General features: G+C 43.5%; 1 protein-coding gene across 4 annotated transcripts in view; it reads left to right on the top strand.

The window, feature by feature from the left end:
* Positions 1 to 18,835, top strand: part of MTBP (MDM2 binding protein) — a 67,975-nt gene that overhangs the window by 35,333 nt on the left and 13,807 nt on the right. For all 4 annotated transcript variants that reach the window (XR_001919110.1, XM_018058135.1, XM_018058134.1 and 1 more), the window contains 2 exons: positions 6,080 to 6,235; positions 9,316 to 9,411. Coding sequence is in view for 3 of the 4 variants with exons in the window: in XM_018058135.1 (XP_017913624.1) it covers positions 6,080 to 6,235; positions 9,316 to 9,411 (252 nt within the window). In the remaining variant the exon portion in view is untranslated. The remainder of the gene's footprint in view (positions 1 to 6,079; positions 6,236 to 9,315; positions 9,412 to 18,835) is intronic.

Raw genomic sequence — 18,835 nt, 5'->3', positions numbered from 1 at the left:
CCAAATATTGCTAGTCACATCCTTACTTTTAGCCCCTCTGCTGAGAACATTTATCACTTCAGATCTGCCTAGTCAAAGGTATGATTTTTCCAGTAATCATGTGTGCATGTGAGAGTCGGACTATAAAGAAAGCTGAGCGCTGAAGAATTGATGCTTTTGAACTGTGGTGTTGGAGAAGACTCTTGAGAGTCCCTTGGACTGCAAGGAGATCCAACCAGTCCATCCTAAAGGAAATCAGTTCTGAATATTCATTGGAAGGACTGATGCTGAAGCTGAAACTCCAATACTTTGGCCACCTGAGCAAAGAGTTGACTCATTGAAAACACTCTGATGCTGGGAGGGCTTGGGGGCAGGAGGAGAAGGGGACGACCGAGGATGAGATGGTTGGATGGCATCACCGACGCGATGGACATGTATTTGGGTAAACTCCGGGAGTTGGTGATGGACAGGGAAGCCTGGCATGCTGCAGTCCACGGGGTCGCAAAGAGTTGGACACGTCTGAGCGACTGAACTGAACTGATAACATTTTGATCACAGGTATCAACGAATATTTACTGAGTACCCACTGTGTGTTAGGCTCTCCTGTTAGAGCTTGCCTTTTAAGGGGGAGAGACAGTCAACAGAACACAGAAAGCAGACAAGTAGATACAAGACTTGGAAACCGACCTGAGTACAGGGAATGGGGCCGTGGGACTGAAGGAGAGGGGTCTCCTTGTTGGCATGTGGTGGGGCTGGGGTGGGCGCCCTGAGGAGTTACGCCGGAGCTGGGGCCTCGTGAATGCGCGGAGCACCTGCAGGCACGCAGGCCCTTAGCGGTGTGCACGCGGTCTTTGGATCCTAAGTGCCTTGGTAAGCTTTCCATGGATTTTCTGTCAGTGATGTGATCTGGTTTTGAAAAATAACTTTTTTGTGGTAAATGGATTGTGGGAGGAAGATATTAGGAACAGACAGATCACTTAGGTGGCTTTTTCTGTAGGCTGAGAGGTAGCTTTGACTTCTAACTAGAGTAGTAGTGGAGACAAGTTTGGAGAATATTTTGGTGCTAAGCTAGGAAAAAAGAAACTTCCTGTTTTTTCCTGCCCGTCTTCTCTAAGAGAGAGAGAGGCATCCGAGACAGTTTAGGTTTCTGGCTTGAACAGCAGGTGGGTGGTGTCCTCATGGTTTGGGGAAGATGGATAAGTTGAAACAAGGGTGGGTTGGGGGAGAAAGATCAAGAATTCTGCTTTAGGGATGGTTTATTTAACCTATGGATTATGCATGTGGGTGTATTAGGTGGAGAAATCTGGGAGTTTGTTCGGAGTTATCACTACAAGGGTTTCTTTAATATATGCTAGTGGGTGAGATGACATGGTGAGGCTGTATAGAAAGAGAGGAGGGCGTAAGGCCGTTCCCTGGGGGTCTGTAACATTCACAGGTCAGGAGGAAAGGCCAGTCTGGAAAGAAGGTGGAGGAAAGGACAGGTTGCCCAGAGACCGTGGATTTCCTGCCCGTCGATTTCAGACTGTGTGTTCCCACTTCCCGTTGTGAAGGGCGAGGGTGGAAGCCCTGCTCCTCCTCTCCTTTCATCCTCCGCCTTCCCCTGCGGCATGTGTCGCTTGGCAGTAGGCCGTCTCTTTTCCCCTGGAGTCACTTTCCTCCCACTTTGATGCTCTCGTTTGGACTGACCCCACCTGCCTGCTCAGCTGTTGTCCTGGTCTGTCTTTTGGTTACATATCCAGGTTAGATTGGACCTGTGTTTTCTTGGATCTCATGCCTTAATGCGAAGTCTGATGTGACATGGACTTTTGTTCCTTAATAGGTATTTTATTCTGTCTCTGAGGCTTTTCGCATTTTCTGTTTTCCTTAATGTTCTGAAATTACATGATGCCCTCATGGTGTGCAGTGTTTTGGTCTTGAGGCTTTTGCCTGTTCATTAGCTCTTGGATATCAGTTCAGTCGCTCAGTCATGTCTGACTCTTTGCAACCCCATGAACCGCAGCACGCCAGGCCTCCCTGTCCATCACCAACTCCCAGGGTTCACCGAAACCCATGTCCATCGAGTCGGTGATGCCATCCAGCCATCTCATCCTCTGTCGTCCCCTTCTCCTCCTGCCCTCAATCTTTCCCAGCATCAGGGTCCTTTCAGAGGAGTCAGCTCTTCACAGCAGGTGGCCAAAGGATTGGCGCTTCAGCCTCAGCATCAGGCCTTCCAGTGAGCACCCGGGGCTGCTCCCCTTTAGCTCTTGGGGATATTCTGCTGCTGTTTCTCTGGTAGTGCTTGTCCTGCTTTCTTCCTTCCTTATTTGTGATTATCTCTTTTACTTCAGATGCCTCAGATTGATTTTTCAATACGTTTGATTCTTCTTTCGACAATCCACGTCTTCGGACTTCCTGGGTTGCTTGGTGGGAGAGAGTCGGCCAGCCAGTGCTGGAGACACCGATTCAGTGCCTAGTGTGGGACGATCCCGAGTGCTCGGGGCACTCTGTGCCGCAGCTGCTGAGCCCGCACGCCACTGCTGCTGAGGCCTGGGGGCCCTGGCGTCTGTGCTCCACACAAGGAGAGACACCACGGCGAGAAGCGGGCGCCTTGCAGCTAGGAAACAGCCCCGTCCTCTGCAGCTGTGGAAAAAGTCCACGCAGCAGCACGGACCCAGCACAGTGAGAAAAACGAAAGGTGTGAAGGGCGCTTCCACGGAAAACAGGGGCAGCCCATCCCCTCATCTCTCCGGCTCTGCCTTCTGGCGTGTTTCCCCGACCTTCCCTTCCATCTTTCCAGTAAGCTTTTGGCAGCTGTTAAAGAAATTCCTAATAATCCTTTTTTGTTATCTACCCTTTTTTCACAGCAGCCGATTCTTATTAGTGAGAAGCATTGAGAAGGTGCCCTAAGGATGCTGGCTTATCAGCTGGGATTCCCTCTTAGCCTGTCTCACCTGCTCTTTAAATGGCCCCGTTGCCCTTTAGCCTGCTTCGCCGGCCCCTCTGCCGCCCTTCTCTTCTGTGTGGTTCTTCAGTATCTGCTGGCCCTTGGCTGCTCACAGCTGAGAATTTAGTCCTGGACTGTTGTGTGTCTGTAGTTGCATACATTCCTCTCTGTACGTGTGATTCTGCTCCCTGCCTGCTGTCACCAGAATTTATCCTGGGAGAAGGGAGATGAAGGGCCCCTGGGGGGAGGCAGCTTGGGTGCTTTACCCATTGCTTAAATTAGGGTGTATTCTGGGGGCTTCGCCGCTGATGGTAGGGCAGCACCTGGTTCTCGATCTTCAGAGAGCAGTTTTTCTCTTGGAGGTAAAAGCATGAGTCTCAGATGTGGTGCGGGAGGGTATTCTGTGGAGTTCTGAAACCGTGTCAGCTGATGGCTGCCTGCTGCCGCTCTGAGCTCCAGTGCAGAGCCTGCCCGTGGTTTCCTGGGAGACAAGGACGCAGTCCGCCTTCTCTGTAGGTTCCTTTTAATTCCTGCCGAGGAGTATTCTAGTCATTCCTGAAAGTCACTGAGCCTTTGGTCTGCTCCTCTTCCTTCTTCCTTTCTGAGCCCTATTATAAACTTGGGGCCCAGTGCTCCAGCGCTGTGATTTTTCTTTTTTTGAGTGGAGAGGTTAATGTGTATGTTTGATGCATCATCTTGAACCAGAAGAAGCTTGTTTGGAGTTTGGGTGTAGCACAAATATCACCTTTCTCTTAAGACTTCTATAAATGCTGCAGTTAAAAGACTGTGCTATTGCTGCTTTCTTGAAAATTGCTTTATTGTGCCGTTCCTGCCTCATTCTACACTGATGTGTTTATCTCCTTTCGCTCTCTTTCCCTCCTCTCTCCTCCTTTGAGTCATACCTGTACCAGCCCTGAACAGTGATTAGGGGTCTATAAATTCATGATCGATGAACTTGTTTTTAGTGCCTCACGGTGATAACTGCAGAGTAAGTACTGACTACATGCTTGTGGGCACTTCAGAATACGGGAGCACACCATCTGATGCTTGGCTGGGAACCAGAGTTATATCGTTTCATGATTTGTTTCACGTTAGATTCAGCTGAAGAATAAAAGACCATCACGGAGTGACATTCAGACATCGTAAGGATTTGGTTTTGTTGATTTATTTGGCTGTGAGTGAAAGTCGCTCAGTTGTGTCTGACTCTGTGACCCCATGGACTATACAGTCCCTGGACTTCTCCAGGCGAGAATCCTGGAGTGGGTAGCCTTTCCCTTCTCCAGGGGCTCTTCCCAGCCCAGGGGTCAAACCCAGCTGTCCCGCGCTGCAGGCGGGCTCTTCGCCGCTGAGCCGCAGGGCGGCCCTTGGTGGCCGTGTCGGGTCTTGGTGGCGGTGTGCCGGCTCCTCGTCGGGCGTGCGGGCTTCTCGAGGTCTGTCACGCAGGCGAGGCTCGCTGCCCCGTGCCCTGCGATCTTCCTTCCCTGAGCGGGGATCGGACTTCTGTGCCCTGTATTAGAAGGCCGATTCTCAATGACTGGACCCGCAAGGACAAACCAGGAATTCGGTTTCAGACAAACTCAGTCACCTGTTACGTGACGTTGTTGACTTATCTGTAAGATGGAGATAACAGGCCCAGTTCTACTTCAAAGTTGTGAAAATCTAATGAGATAATGTATGAAAAAACACTTTGTAAGCTTGGAAACACCAAAAACGTGTTGTCAGCGTGGCTTGTTTTTTCCTCAAGAGGTATCTTGCTGGTATACTTTATCACAAACTGGGCTTTGAAATTTTTCTGATACTTCTGTGTCCTGGGTTCTGTGTAAATGCAGAGTAAGCATTTCCCCATTGCAACTCGCCTATCAGATGATTGAGAGCAATACTGATTAAGGTTTTGTTAGTTACTGTTAGCGAATGGCTGTATAGAAGTTAAATTCACCTCATCATGTAGTTCTTGCCCTCCTGGGGTATAGTGTTTTGAGTGTTTTCTTGTTTGACTGTTTTCATTAGATTTATATTTTCAATTTAAAAATAAAGGGAATGAGAAGAAAAAAGACACACTGTTGTCTTGTATAGAAATATGTCTTAAGGCCATAATGTCAACATTTTAATCACACAGTTATCAATAAAAATGCTTGAGTGATTAATCAGGAAATAGTTGAATTAATATAAAGTCAGGAAATGACTGTTCTGTGCAGGCATTGAAAGGCTTTCTTTTTGCTCTGGTGACAGAGTAACAGTGTGATTTGTAGCTCGGCGCTTGAGAAAACCTGTAGCGTTCTCTGCAACTGTTCTCTTTCCAGTTTTTAAAACCTGTGAGCTCTTTGGGTTCATAGACTGATAGAGTAGAACTGGTAACTGATTCAGAGTCAGGCTGGTTCTGATCCTGCCGTTTTGAAACTCTTGGCACCGTGGGTGTGTAAGGCACTGTTGTGTGGCAAGAATAGTGATCGTTTTTTAGGCTTGGTGTGATACGAACTTTACAAAGTTCTTATTTTCAGGTGTTAATTTCATTTTGAGAAAAGACCTGTCCTGTCTTTTTCAAGGGAATTTGTGAGGATTAAGAATATAGTGTATGCAGTTTGGAAAGGATGAAGTCCTGCATATATTTCAGGTATAAGAATAATTTAGTGTTTATTCATAATGTCGTAATGACGGCTAGGAGAGACCTTGGGGAAATACCTGATTACCATCTCATTTCATGGCTGCGCTTTACACAGCCTTTCAAGTTTATGGAACATTGGAGCATTTGGTCTCTGCCTTCAGAATTTACAATATTGCGGGGCTTTGGAACATACAAGAGAGTTTAGGTTTGAACTTTGTAGAATTGATGATTTCACACTGACACTGATAGTGGGATGGTCTGATAATGATAGCGTGAATGCAATCAATCAGGCCAAGTATAAAGAGTATAATTATGTTTATTTTAGTTAAGTGCTAACGTTGTTTTGATATGATAACTGCAAGTTTGCCTGTAACCTAGATATAGAGTTTTGAAAATATGCTTTGATTCTAAATGATTTGCAAAGATTTTACTTTTTTTCTTTCTTAAATGTGTAGATCTTCAGTTTTAAATGTGTGTGTGTATTTTTCTGGTTTCTGTTCATAGCAGCTTTTCCTGACCATGGAGAATTCTAATCTGCTTTCAATAAATCTACATAATTTTTTTTTTCTTCTCAGAACTGGTTCATTACCTCGATCATCTGAACAATTGCTGGGCCACAAAGAGGGCCCACGGGATTCAGTCACATTATTGGATGCTAAAGAATTGCTTAAATTCTTTACCTCAGACGGATTACCAATTGGAGATCTTCAGCCTTTACAGATTCAAAAAGGGTGAGTTATAAACTTATAACTTCCAACTAATTTTTTAAGGAATCTTTTTAAAAGCACATTGCCTCTCACTTCTCGTTACGTGTTTAGCTCTAATATCCAGTTAGATGTTCTGTGCCACTTTGACAAAATCTGCAAGTTTGAGCCCAGTGTTTATCAGTTGGCCTTAATTCTCACATTTTACCGTAGCCTAATGTTCTACGGTTTGTAGTGTTGAGTATAAAGGAAACGGGAATAATAAAAACCACCTTAACATATTTCTGATAGAAGTGAGCTTCTATTTTGTAGACAGATGGCAATACTTTTTCAGAAAAATTATAATTTGACTTGCAAAATTTTTTAAAAATTCTCTTTTCTATCACTTTCTAGTTTTGATTTCACTACTACTTAATCATGGCATTGTCAGTTATGCCTGATAGTAGCAAAAAGGATAGCTTTTCAACTGAGAAGAATGGGAAAGTGCTTTTGAAACTATACCAAGTAAAACTCACTGTCAACTTGAATAATTTACAACTAACTTGACTTCCAAGACAGCTTCCACCAAGTTGCTAATTAATAAATTCTGGGTGTTGCAAAATTGTGACATCAAATACTTGTGAGATTTGAATACTTTGTTCACTGCCCCAGTTTCTTCTTGTTAATCCATTTTTCTGGGAATCTGCCAAAGGACCTTAAAAATTATGGAACATTTTTGATTACTTTTACAAAGCTTGTTTTAGCAAGTATAGGACTCTTTGCAACCCCATGGACTGTAGCCTATCAGGCTTCTCCGTCCATGGGATTTTCCAGGCAAGAGTGCTGGAGTCATTTCCTTCTCCAGGGAATCTTCCCGACCCAGGAATCAAACCCAGGTCTCCCGCATTACAGGCAGATGCTTTACTGTCTAGGCCACCAGGGAAGCCCAAATTTAAGGGTTGATTTTGGAAAGAATTTATCATGTGCGTGGTCACTAAAGAGAGAGAGAGATGGGGAGCAACTTAGGAGATATGATGGCCTTATTAGTTCTGAGTTTTAGTGACTTAATGATTTTAATGACATAAAAACAGTGTAATTTTAGAGTAATTTTCTTATAACTTTGAGAGATTGATAATCCTTTCTGTGGGAATCAGGAAAGGGAAGAATTATAGATGCGTTTTCATCTATTTAGTTGTTGGATTCCTGTCCTTCCAAATTATTAAGCGTGAACTGGCAGAGTCAGATGGGTTTGCCGAAACTGAATTACGTAGGTTGTACTCTTTTTGACCAGAATGTCTTGTAGCTGCAGTGTCAAGGCAGGATACTGTTAATTCTTCCTGTAGCTTGCCAGTGATTTATCCAGGGAAGTTTGATATAATTCCTGGATGTTAGTAAAGAACTGTGTCATTATCAGCTATGTCTTGTGTTAAAGTTGAAGGGTGAGCTTTCTTGGTAATGACTCAAGGCCCTGTGGGCTTCTGTGAAGTATCTATCGAGGAACCACCTGAAAAGCGGCATTACGCACCGGAGTGGCACCTGCGCATATAGAGGAGGGCTTCGACAAAGTGCACACCTGCAGAGCATTTCCTTCAGAAAGAACCAGGCGTGAGCAGAGTTAGACACAAGTAGATGAAGTTGCTGGGAGAGATTAAACGGAAGACAGCGTGGTAAAGGAAGGGAGTGAAATGCTAGGCACCTAAATTGTTTCATATTACAGAATTATTCCCTTGAATAGTTAGTCATAAAATACTGGGATCATTGCCATTTATTAGTGCTACTTTATGAAAAACACTTTAAATGAATGCATTAGAATATAAATCCTGGTTTTCAGGATTCATTAACTTGCATATGTCTTAAATTTTAATGCAATAATTTCAAATGCTCATCTTACACTCTGTAGATAATATTCAGTGTCATATGGGCAGTTTTCATTACTAAAGCCAAGCGGGGAAGTGTGATAGTGAATTATTCTTGATACTCCACTGCCTGCTTGTTTTTCTGTCTATCGTTTGTTAAGTCTTCTGAAGTCAAGCCCCTGGTGTCTCCTTCTGCCTGTTACCAGTGTAAAGAAACTTGCATAATTCTCCCATCCTCACCTCTAACCTGTTCTGAGGTCCAGGAATCATGATGCAGCTTATCAGAACAGTGGCTCCCAACCCAGGCAGAGGAGGAGGCCTCTTACTAGAATAACTCAGAAAGCTTAACCTGACTGCAGGTCCCGACGTGCAGGGGCTGAGAATGAGTGTTTTATGTAAGTTCACCACAGGACTAGTTCCGCCACACCTGTTGATTGGAACCAGCTTTAGAAGAGCTGAAACCACCAGTTAGTCTTCATATCCACTGATATTTAAAAGGTCACTGATTCTTAAAATAGGTGTCAACATGACGATGTTCCCAGGCATAGAAAATCTGGATTCCCCATGTGGTGTAATTGGAACTAAATACCTCTTTTGTTACTGAAGATTCGAGTTTGACTTTAATTATTCCACTGCAAGGAAACAATTTAACTGTTAATAATGCATAAGCAGTTTACTACACCAGGAAAAACATATGCTTCAGGAGTAATGCTGCTTCTTGAATTTCCCTACAGATCATGCTCTATTCTTGATTCAACCATTTTTCATGCATTGGAGAAGGAAATGACAACCCACTGTTAGTGTTCTTGCCTGGAGAGTCCCAGGGACGGGGGAGCCTGGTGGGCTGCCTGCCGTCTATGGGGCCGCACAGAGTCGACACGACTGATGCGACGCAGCAGCAGCAGCAGCAGCATAGTTCCGTAAAATGAGCAATACTGTCATATTCAGTAATACTGTCATATTCAGCAATACTGTCGTATTCAGCAATACTGTCGTATTCAGCAATACTGTCGCATTCAGCAATACTGTCGTATTCAGCAATACTGTCGTATTCAGCAATACTATCATATTCAGAAGCCTGGGACAGAGAACATGTACGAGACGGAACCCCAGGCTTGACCTTGCTTCGTTTTCTTCTTTGGCTTCCTGATATGATTCAGTTTTTAATCCCATGTAATATCTAGTTATAGAGAAGGAAATCAGACTTTGTTCTTTAGACAGTTTCTTGAACTTTCTCACCAAATAAATGCAAATGAAAGCTTTTTGTTTCAGGGAGAAGACTTTTGTCCTGACACCAGAACTTAGTCCTCGGAAACTTCGTGGTTTACCTTTTGAAGAAGCTTCAGTATGTCATTATCATGGAATTGAGTGAGTTTTTAATTTTCACTTTATTCTCCTGTGTGTGCTTAATGTGGCTTAACTTCTGTGACTGTGAAGAATGACTGTAAAAAGCTGATGGAGGTTGAGATAGAGAACCGAAGAGACAGTATGTCAAAAAAACCTAAAAAAACAAGTATTACATACTCAATTAATTTGTCTTTTGTTGATAAAAAAGACATTTGTTGATTAGTCAGTTTTACATTTAAATGTCCTGTTACTAGTTACTGGATATTTTGGTCAGAATTATTTTGGCCCCTGCTCTGTATATTGTGGTCCAATGTACAGAGCGTGGTCCACTGAAGAAGGGAATGGCAAGCCACTTCAGTATTCTTGCCTTGAGAACCCCATGAACAGTATGAAAAGGCAAAATGATAGGATACCGAAAGAGGAACTCCCCAGGTCAGTAGGTGCCCAATATGCTACTGGAGATCAGTGGAGAAATAACTCCAGAAAGAATGAAGGGAGGGAGCCAAAGCAAAAACAATACCCTGCTGTGGATGTGACTGGTGATAGAAGCAAGGTCTTATGCTGTAAAGAGCAATATTGCATAGGAACCTGGAATGTCAGGTCCATGAATCAAGGCAAATTGGAAGTGGTCAAACGAGATGGCAAGAGCGAACGTCGACATTCTAGGAATCAGCGAACTAAAATGGACTGGAGTGGGTGAATTTAACTCAGATGACCATTACATCTACTACTACGGGCAGGAATCCCTCAGAAGAAATGGAGTAGCCAGCATGGTCAACAAAAGAGTCCGAAATGCAGTACTTGGATGCACTCTCAAAAATGACAGAATGATCTCTGTTCGTCTCCAAGGCAAACCATTCAATATCACAGTTATCCAAGTCTATGCCCCAACCAGTAACGCTGAAGAAGCTGAAGTTGAACTGTTTTATGAAGACCTACAAGACCTTTTAGAACTAACACCCAAAAAAGATATCCTTTTCAATATAGGGGACTGGAATGCAAAAGTAGGAAGTCAAGAAACACCTGGAGTAACAGGCAAATTTGGCCTTGGAATGTGGAATGAAGCAGGGCAAAGACTAATAGAGTTTTGCCAAGAAAATTCACTGGTCATAGCAAACACCCTCTTCTAACAACACAAGAGAAGACTCTACACATGGACATCACCAGATGGTCAATACCGAAATCAGATTGATTATATTCTTTGCAGCCAAAGATGGAGAAGCTCTATACAGTCAACAAAAACAAGACCAGGAGCTGACTGTGGCTCAGATCATGAACTCCTTATTCCCAAATTCAGGCTTAAATTGAAGAAAGTAGGGAAAACCACTAGACCATTCAGTTATGACCTCAATCATATCCCTTATGATTATACAGTGGAAGTGAGAAATAGATTTAAGGGTCTAGATCTGATAGAGTGCCTGATGAACTATGGAATGAGGTTTGTGACATTGTACAGGAGACAGGGATCAAGACCATCCCCATGGAAAAGAAATGCAAAAAAGGAAAATGGCTGCCTGAGGAGGCCTTACAAATAGCTGTGAAAAGAAGAGAAGTGAAAACCAAAGGAGAAAAGGAAAGATATAAGCATGTGAATGCAGAGTTCCAAAGAATAGCAAGAAGAGATAAGAAAGCCTTCTTCAGTGATCAATGCAAAGAAATAGAGGAAAAGAACAGAATGGGAAAGACTAGAGATCTCTTCAAGAAAATCAGAGATACCAAGGGAACATCTCATGCAAAGATGGGCTCGATAAAGGACAGAAATGGTCTGGACCTAACAGAAGCTGAAGATATTAAGAAGAGGTGGCAAGAATACATGGAAGAACTGTACAAAAAAGATCTTCAAGACCCAGATAATCATGATGATGTGATCACTCATCTAGAGCCAGACATCTTGGAAAGTGAAGTCAAGTGGGCCTTAGAAAGCATCACTACGAGTAAAGCTAGTGGAGGTGATGGAATTCCAGTTGAGCTGTTCCAAATCCTGAAAGATGATGCTGTGAAAGTGCTGCACTCAATAGGACAGCAAATTTGGAAAACTCAGCAGTGGCCACAGGATTGGAAAAGGTCAGTTTTCATTCCAATTCCAAAGAAAGGCAATGCCAAAGAATGCTCAGACTACCTCACAATTGCATTCATCTCACATGCTAGTAAAGTAATGCTCAAAATTCTCCAAGCCAGGCCTCAGCAATATGTGAACCGTGAACTCCCTGATGTTCAAGCTGGTTTTAGAAAAGGCAAAGGAACCAAAGATCAAATTGCCAACATCCGCTGGATCATGGAAAAAGCAAGAGAGTTCCAGAAAAACATCTATTTCTGCTTGATTGACTATGCCAAAGCCTTTGACTGTGTGGATCACAATAAACTGTGGAAAATTCTTGAAGAGATGGGAATATTAGACCACCTAACCTGCCTCTAGAGAAATCTGTATGCAGGTCAGGAAGCAAGAGTTAGAACTGGACAAGGAACAACAGAGTGGTTCCAGATAGGAAAAGGAGTATGTCAAGGCTGTATATTGTCACCCTGCTTATTTAACTTCTATGCAGAGTACATCATGAGAAACACTGGACTGGAAGAAACACAAGGTGGAATCAGGATTGCCGGGAGAAATATCAATAACCTCAGATATGCAGATGACACCACCCTTGTGGCAGAAAGTGAAGAGGAACTAAAAAGCCTCTTGATGAAAGTGAAAGAGGAGAGTGAAAAAGTTGGCTTAAAGCTCAACATTCAGAAAACGAAGATCATGGCATCTGGTCCCATCACTTCATGGGAAATAGATGGGGAAACAGTGGAAACAGTGTCAGACTTTATTTTTTTGGGCTCCAAAATCACTGCAGATGGTGACTGCAGCCATGAAATTAAAAGACACTTACACCTTGGAAGAAAAGTTATGACCAACCTAGACAGCATATTGAAAAGCAGAGACATTACTTTGCCAACTAAGGTCCATCTAGTCAAGGCTATGGTTTTTCCAGTAGTAATGTATGGATGTGAGAGTTGGACTGTGAAGAAGGCTGAGCGCCCAAGAATTGATGCTTTTGAACTGTGGTGTTGCAGAAGACTCTTGAGAGTCCCTTGGACTGCAAGGAGATCCACCCAGTCCATTCTGAAGGAGATCAGCCCTGGGATTTCTTTGGAAGGAATAATGCTAAGGCTGAGACTCCAGTACTTTGGCCACCTCATGCGAAGAGTTGACTCATTGGAAACAGATGCTGGGAGGGCTTGGGGGCAGGAGGAGAAGGGGACGACCCAGGATGAGATGGCTGGATGGCATCACTGACTCGATGGACGTGAGTCTGAGTGAACTCCGGGAGTTGGCGATGGACAGGGAGGCCTGGTGTGCTGCGATTCATGGGGTCTCAAAGAGTCGGACACGACTGAGCGGCTGAACTGAACTGGACTGTACATTGCATGTGAATGCATGTTCACACTGCTGGTGATGGTCTCTGGCCATTGTAACTGCTCAGAAACCATTAGAGGAAATGCATTCTTATTTGCAGGATGCTAACTGTGTGTACATTCTTACGGAATTTTAGTTGACCTGTTTGAATGAAGTTTCACAGGGTTCTCTTACTTAGAATTAGAAGCGTCAGCAGCTCCTGAGGCCGTCTGTGCCTCTACCATTTTCACCGGGATAAGAAAGGAAATGATGGAAATAATATATTTTAGGTTAAATTTGCGAGGCCTTAGTGATTCATTTTGCAAACTATTTCACATTCGTAAGGCAAAGCATCACTTTATATTGATTTTCTGTAAATGAAAATAGAAAAGGACTTGATTTTACCTTGATCTCTTAGAAGCACCTTTATCAGTGAGCAAAAGAGATATACTACTTTGGTTGTCTTGTAAACTTAATCTTTATGTCACACGACTTTAAACCTACTTTACTGATAGTTATTCACTCAGGGGCTAAAGATACAAAAGACTGCAAGACAACTGTTTCTGCCCTTAAGAAACGTGTACTCTAGTAGGGGAGGAAGAAAGACATGAGTTTAGCAGGACGTCAGTTCAGTTCAGTTGAGTTCAGCCGCTGAGTCATCTCTGACTCTTTGCGACGCCATGAACCGCAGCACGCCAGGCCTCCCTGTCCATCACCAACTCCCGGAGTTCACTCAAACTCACGTCTGTTGAGTCAGTGATGCCATCCAGCCATCTCATCCTCTGTCGTCCCCTTCTCCTCCTGCCCCCAATCCCTCCCAGCATCAGAGTCTTTTCCAGTGAGTCAACTCTTCACGTGAGGTGGCCAAAGGACTGGAGTTTCAGGATGTAAGCAGTGTTAAAAATACCAGTATGTAACACTGCCCAGTGTGTGAAACAAGTAGACACCACAAATTGAGAATTTCAATGAGGACATCTGAACTAAGTTTGAAGGAATGAAGAGGAATTTATCTGACCGAAAAGGCAGTATCTGTGGGAGGAAGGAAAACCACAATCACAGAAAACTAACCAAACTGATCACATTGACCACAGCCTTGTCTAACTCAGTGAAACTATGAACCATCCTATGTGGGGCTACCTAAGATGGGCGGGTCATGGTGGAGAGGTCTGACAAAATGTGGTCCACTGGAGAAGGGAGTGCCTGACCATTTCAGTATTCTTGCCTTGAGAACCCCATGAACAGTATGAAAAAGCAAAAAGATAATGACGCTGAAAGATGAACTCCCCGGGTCAGTAGGTGGCCAGTTGGAGGTGCTTCTGGAGATCAGTGGAGAAATAACTCCAGAGCATGAAGAGGCTGAGCCAAAGCTGAGTCAACATGCAGTTGTGGATGTGCCTGGTGATAGGAGCAAGGTCTGGGGCTGTAAAGAGCAGTGTTGCCCAGGAACCTGGAATATTTGGTCCATGATTCAAGGTAAATTGGAAGTGGTCAAACAGGAGATGGCAAGACTAAACATCAACATTTTAGGAATCAGTGAACTAAAATGGATTGGAATGAGTGAATTTAATTCAGATGACCATTATATCTACTACTGTCGGCAAGAATCCCTTAGAAGAATGGAGTAGCCCCCACAGTCAACAAAAGAGTCTGAAATGCAGTCCTTGGGTGCAATCTCAAAAATGACAGAAGATCTCTAGGCAAACCATTCAGTATCACAGTAATCCAAGTCTATGCCCCAACCAGTAATGCTGAAGAATCTGAAGTTGAACAGTTCTATGAAGACCTCCAAGACCTTCTGGATCTAACACCCAAAAAAGATGCCCTTTTCATTATAGGGGGCTGGAATGCAAAAGCAGGAAGTCAAGAAACACCTGAAGTAACAGGCAAATTTGGCCTTGAAGTACAGAATGAAGCAGGGCAAAGGCTAATAGAGATTTGCCAAGAGAACGCACTGGTCATAGCAAACACCCTCTTCCAACAACACAAGAGAAGACTCTACACATGGACATCACCAGATGGTCAACACCGAAATCAGACTGATTATATTCTTTGCAGCCAAAGAAAGAGAAGCTCTTATACAGTCAACAAAAACAAGACCAGGAGCTGACTGTGACTCAGATCATGAACTCATTACCAAATTCAGACTTAAATTGAAGAAAGTAGGGAAAACCACTAGACCATTCAGGTATGACCTAAATCAAATCCCTTGCAATTATACAGTGGAAGTGAGAAATCGATTCAAGGGTTTGGCCTGATAGAGTGCCTGAACAATATGGACAGAGGTTCGTGGCATTGTAGAGGAGGCCTTACAAATAGCTGAGAAAAGAAGAGAAGTCAAAGGCAAAGGAGAAAAGGAAAGATATAAGCATCTGAATGCAGGATTCCAAAGAAAGGTAAGGAGAGATAAGAAAGCCTTCCTCAAAGGAATAGAGGAAAACAACAGAATGGGAAAGACTAGTGATCTTTTCAAGAAAATTAGAGATACCAAGGGAACATTTCATGCAAAGATGGGCACAATAAAGGATGGAAACAGTATGGACCTAACAGAAGCAGAAGATATTAAGAAGAGGTGGCAACAATACACAGAAGAACTGTACAAAATAGATTTTCATGACCCAGATAATCACAATGGTATGATCACTCACCTAGAGCCAGACATCCTGGATGCGAACTCAAGTGGGCCTTAGGAACCCTCACTATGAACAAAGCTAGTGGAGGTGATGGATTTAAATCAAATGGATTGAAATAAATCAACCCAATGGATTTATTTCAAATCCTGAAAGATGATGCTGTGAAAGTGCTGCACTCAATAGGACAGCGAATTTGGAAACCTCAGCAGTGGCCACAGGACTGGAAAAGGTCAGTTTTCATTCCCATCCCAAAGAAAAGCAATGCCAAAGAATGCTCAAACTACTGCACAATTGCACTCATCTCACACGCTAGCAAAGTAATGCTCAAAATTCTCCAAGCCACGCTTCAACAATGCACGAACCATGAACTTCCAGATGTTCAAGCTGATTTTAGAAAAGGCAGAGGAACCAGAGATCAAATGGCCAACATTCACTGATCATCGTAAAAGCAAGAGTTCCAGAAAAACATCTATTTCTGCTTTATTGACTATGCCTAAGCCTTTGTGTGGATCACAACAACTAGAAAATTCTTGAAGAGATGGGAATATCAGACCACCTGACCTGCCTCCTGAGAAATCTGTATGTAGGTCAGGAAGCAACAGTTACGACCAGACATGGAACAACAGAGTGGTTCCAAATAGGGAAAGGAGTACGTCAAGGCTGTATATTATCACCCTGGTTATTTAACTTCCATGCAGAGTACATCATGAGAAATGCTGGGCTGGAAGAAGCACAAGCTGGACTCAAGATTGCAGGAGAAATAATAACCTCAGATATGCAGATGACACCACCCTTATGGCAGAAAGTGAAAAGTAACTGAAGAGCCTCTTGATGAAGGTGAGAGAGGAGAGTCAAAAAGTTGGCTTAAAACTGCACATTCAGAAAACTAAGATCATGGCATCTGGTCCCATCGCTTCATGGCAAATAGATGGGGAAACAGTGGAAGCAGTGACAGACTTTATTTTTTGGGGCTCCAAAATCACTGCAGATGGTGACTGCAGCCATGAAATTAAAAGACACTTGCTCTTTGGAAGAAAAGCTATGACCAACCTAGATAGCATATTAAAAATCAGAGATATTACTTTGCCAACAAAGGTATGTCTAGTCAAGGCTATAGTTTTTCCAGTAGTCATGTATGGATGTGAGAGTTGGACCATAAAGAAAGCTGAGTGCTGAAGAATTGATGCTTTTGAACTGTGGTGCTGGAGAAGACTCTTGAGAGTCCCTTGGACTGCAAAAAGATCCAACCAGTCCATCCTAAAGGAGATCAGTCCTGAATATTCATTGGAAGGACTGATATTGAAGCTGAAGCTCCAATACTTTGGCCACCTGATGCAAAGAGCTGACTCATTTGAAAAGACCCTGATGCTGGGAAAGATTGAGGGCAGGAGGAGAAGGGACCACACAGAATGAGGTGGTTGGATGGCATCACCAGCTCAGTGGACATGAGTTTGAGTAAACTCTGGAAGGTGGTGATGGATAGGGAGGCCTGACGTGCTGCAGTCCATGGGGTCCCAAAGAGTCGGCCACGACTGAGCGACTGAACCACTGCGCGGAATGAAGTGCAGTGGTACAGATTCTGGAAGAGGAAACGGCATTTTTGTTTCGGAATGAGACTCCAGACGTGCACTGCACTGTATTGAGACCGAATTACGAAGATCATCGTTGCCGTGGGAGGGAGACTGTTCCCTGTTACTGTGGTCGTGGAGGGACCTTCATTTTTAATGCCTGAATTCATATGCTTGCTTTGTGCCACTGAAAGAAATCTCATTGTCTGTTGATAAACTGAGGTGGAGTATTTCAAGGAAGAGATGTGAAAGGACTGAAATACTGCCAACACCGTGTGAATAAAGAGTGTGGGAGCTGGCCGCATCTAAGATCGTTCGTGCACGAGACAGGGTGCATAGGGCCAGTATGCAGTGGAAGGGTTTCCTTACCTGCCAGCCTTTTAAGCTGACATTAAGAACGTAAGCTGAAACAGCAGCGAGAACCCTTTCCAGTACCCGTAAAATCATATTGGTAGTGAAGGGACATGAGCCAGCCAGCTTGGTTGGCTGCCTGTCTGGGAGAGTGATCAGTTCAGTTCAGTTGCTCAGTCGTGTCTGACTTTGCGACCCCGTGAACCGCAGCATGCCAGGCCTCCCTGTCCCATCACCAACTCCTGGAGTCCACCCAAACCCATGTCCATTGAGTCGGTGAAACCATCCAACCATCTCATCCTCTGCCGTCCCCTTCTCCTCCTGCCCTCAATGTTTCCCAGCATCAGGGTCTTTTTAAATGAGTCAGCTCTTTGCATCAGGTGGCCAAAGTATTGGAGCTTCAGCTTCAACATCAGTCCTTCCAATGAAGACCCAGGACTGATTTCCTTTAGGATGGACTGGTTGGATCTCCTTGGAGTCCAAGCGACTCTCAAGAGTCTTCTCCAACACCACAGTTCAAAAGCATCAATTCTTCTGTGCTCAGCTTTCTTTATAGTCCAACTCTCACATCCATACATTACTACTGGAAAAACCATAACCTTGACTAGTCAGACCTTTGTTGGCAAAGTAATGTCTCTGCTTTTTAATATGCTGTCTAGGCTGCAGTCACCATCTGCAGTGATTTTGGAGCCCAAAAAAATAAAGTCAGCCACTGTTTCCACTGTTTCCCCATCTATTTCCTGTGAAGTGATGGGACCAGATGCCATGATCTTCGTTTTCTGAATGTTGAGCTTTAAGCCAACTTTTTCACTCTCCTCTTTTACTTTCATCAAGAGGATTTTTAGCTCCTCTTCACTTTCTGCCATAAGGGTGATGTCATCTGCATATCTGAGGTTATTGATATTTCTCCGGGCAATCTTGATTCCAGCTTGTGCTTCCTGCAGCCCGGCATTTCTCATGATGTGCTCTGCATTTAAGTTAAATAAGTATTATTTACTTAGAGAGAATGATCAGTAATTTACCAAAAGCCATGCAGTTTTTTATAATATCAGATTGATTACCTTTGCTCAATGATAAAATTAGCATATATACTGAAAGTAATTTTGTAAGGGTACTTTTTACAGTGTTATTTCAAATACACATTGGAAATGATGTCTAACTGTAGGAGCTTGGTTCAGTAAATTATAGTGCATCCATAAATAAAATTCCATGTAGCCACCAGAATAGCTAAAATTATAACTGGTAAGTCTTGACAAGTGTATAGAACAATCAGAACTCTCCGACATTCTTAGTGGAAGTACACAATGGTATATTTAGTTCAGAAAAGGATTGACAGATTCTTATGAAACTGAACATAGCTCAAACCCCATGGCTCAGCATTTCTAATAGTTATTTTCCTAAAAGAAATGAAAATGTAACACCACAGAAACAGGGTTCTTGTAAAGGAACCCACAGAGCAGTTGTTTTCATAAGAACGCAAACTGGAAATAGCCTTATTTCCATCAATAGGAGAATAG

This window comes from Capra hircus, chromosome 14, assembly GCF_001704415.2.
Source record: "Capra hircus breed San Clemente chromosome 14, ASM170441v1, whole genome shotgun sequence".
Taxonomy (NCBI): Eukaryota; Metazoa; Chordata; class Mammalia; order Artiodactyla; family Bovidae; genus Capra; species Capra hircus.
This window is presented reverse-complemented; position numbering and strand designations above follow the sequence as displayed.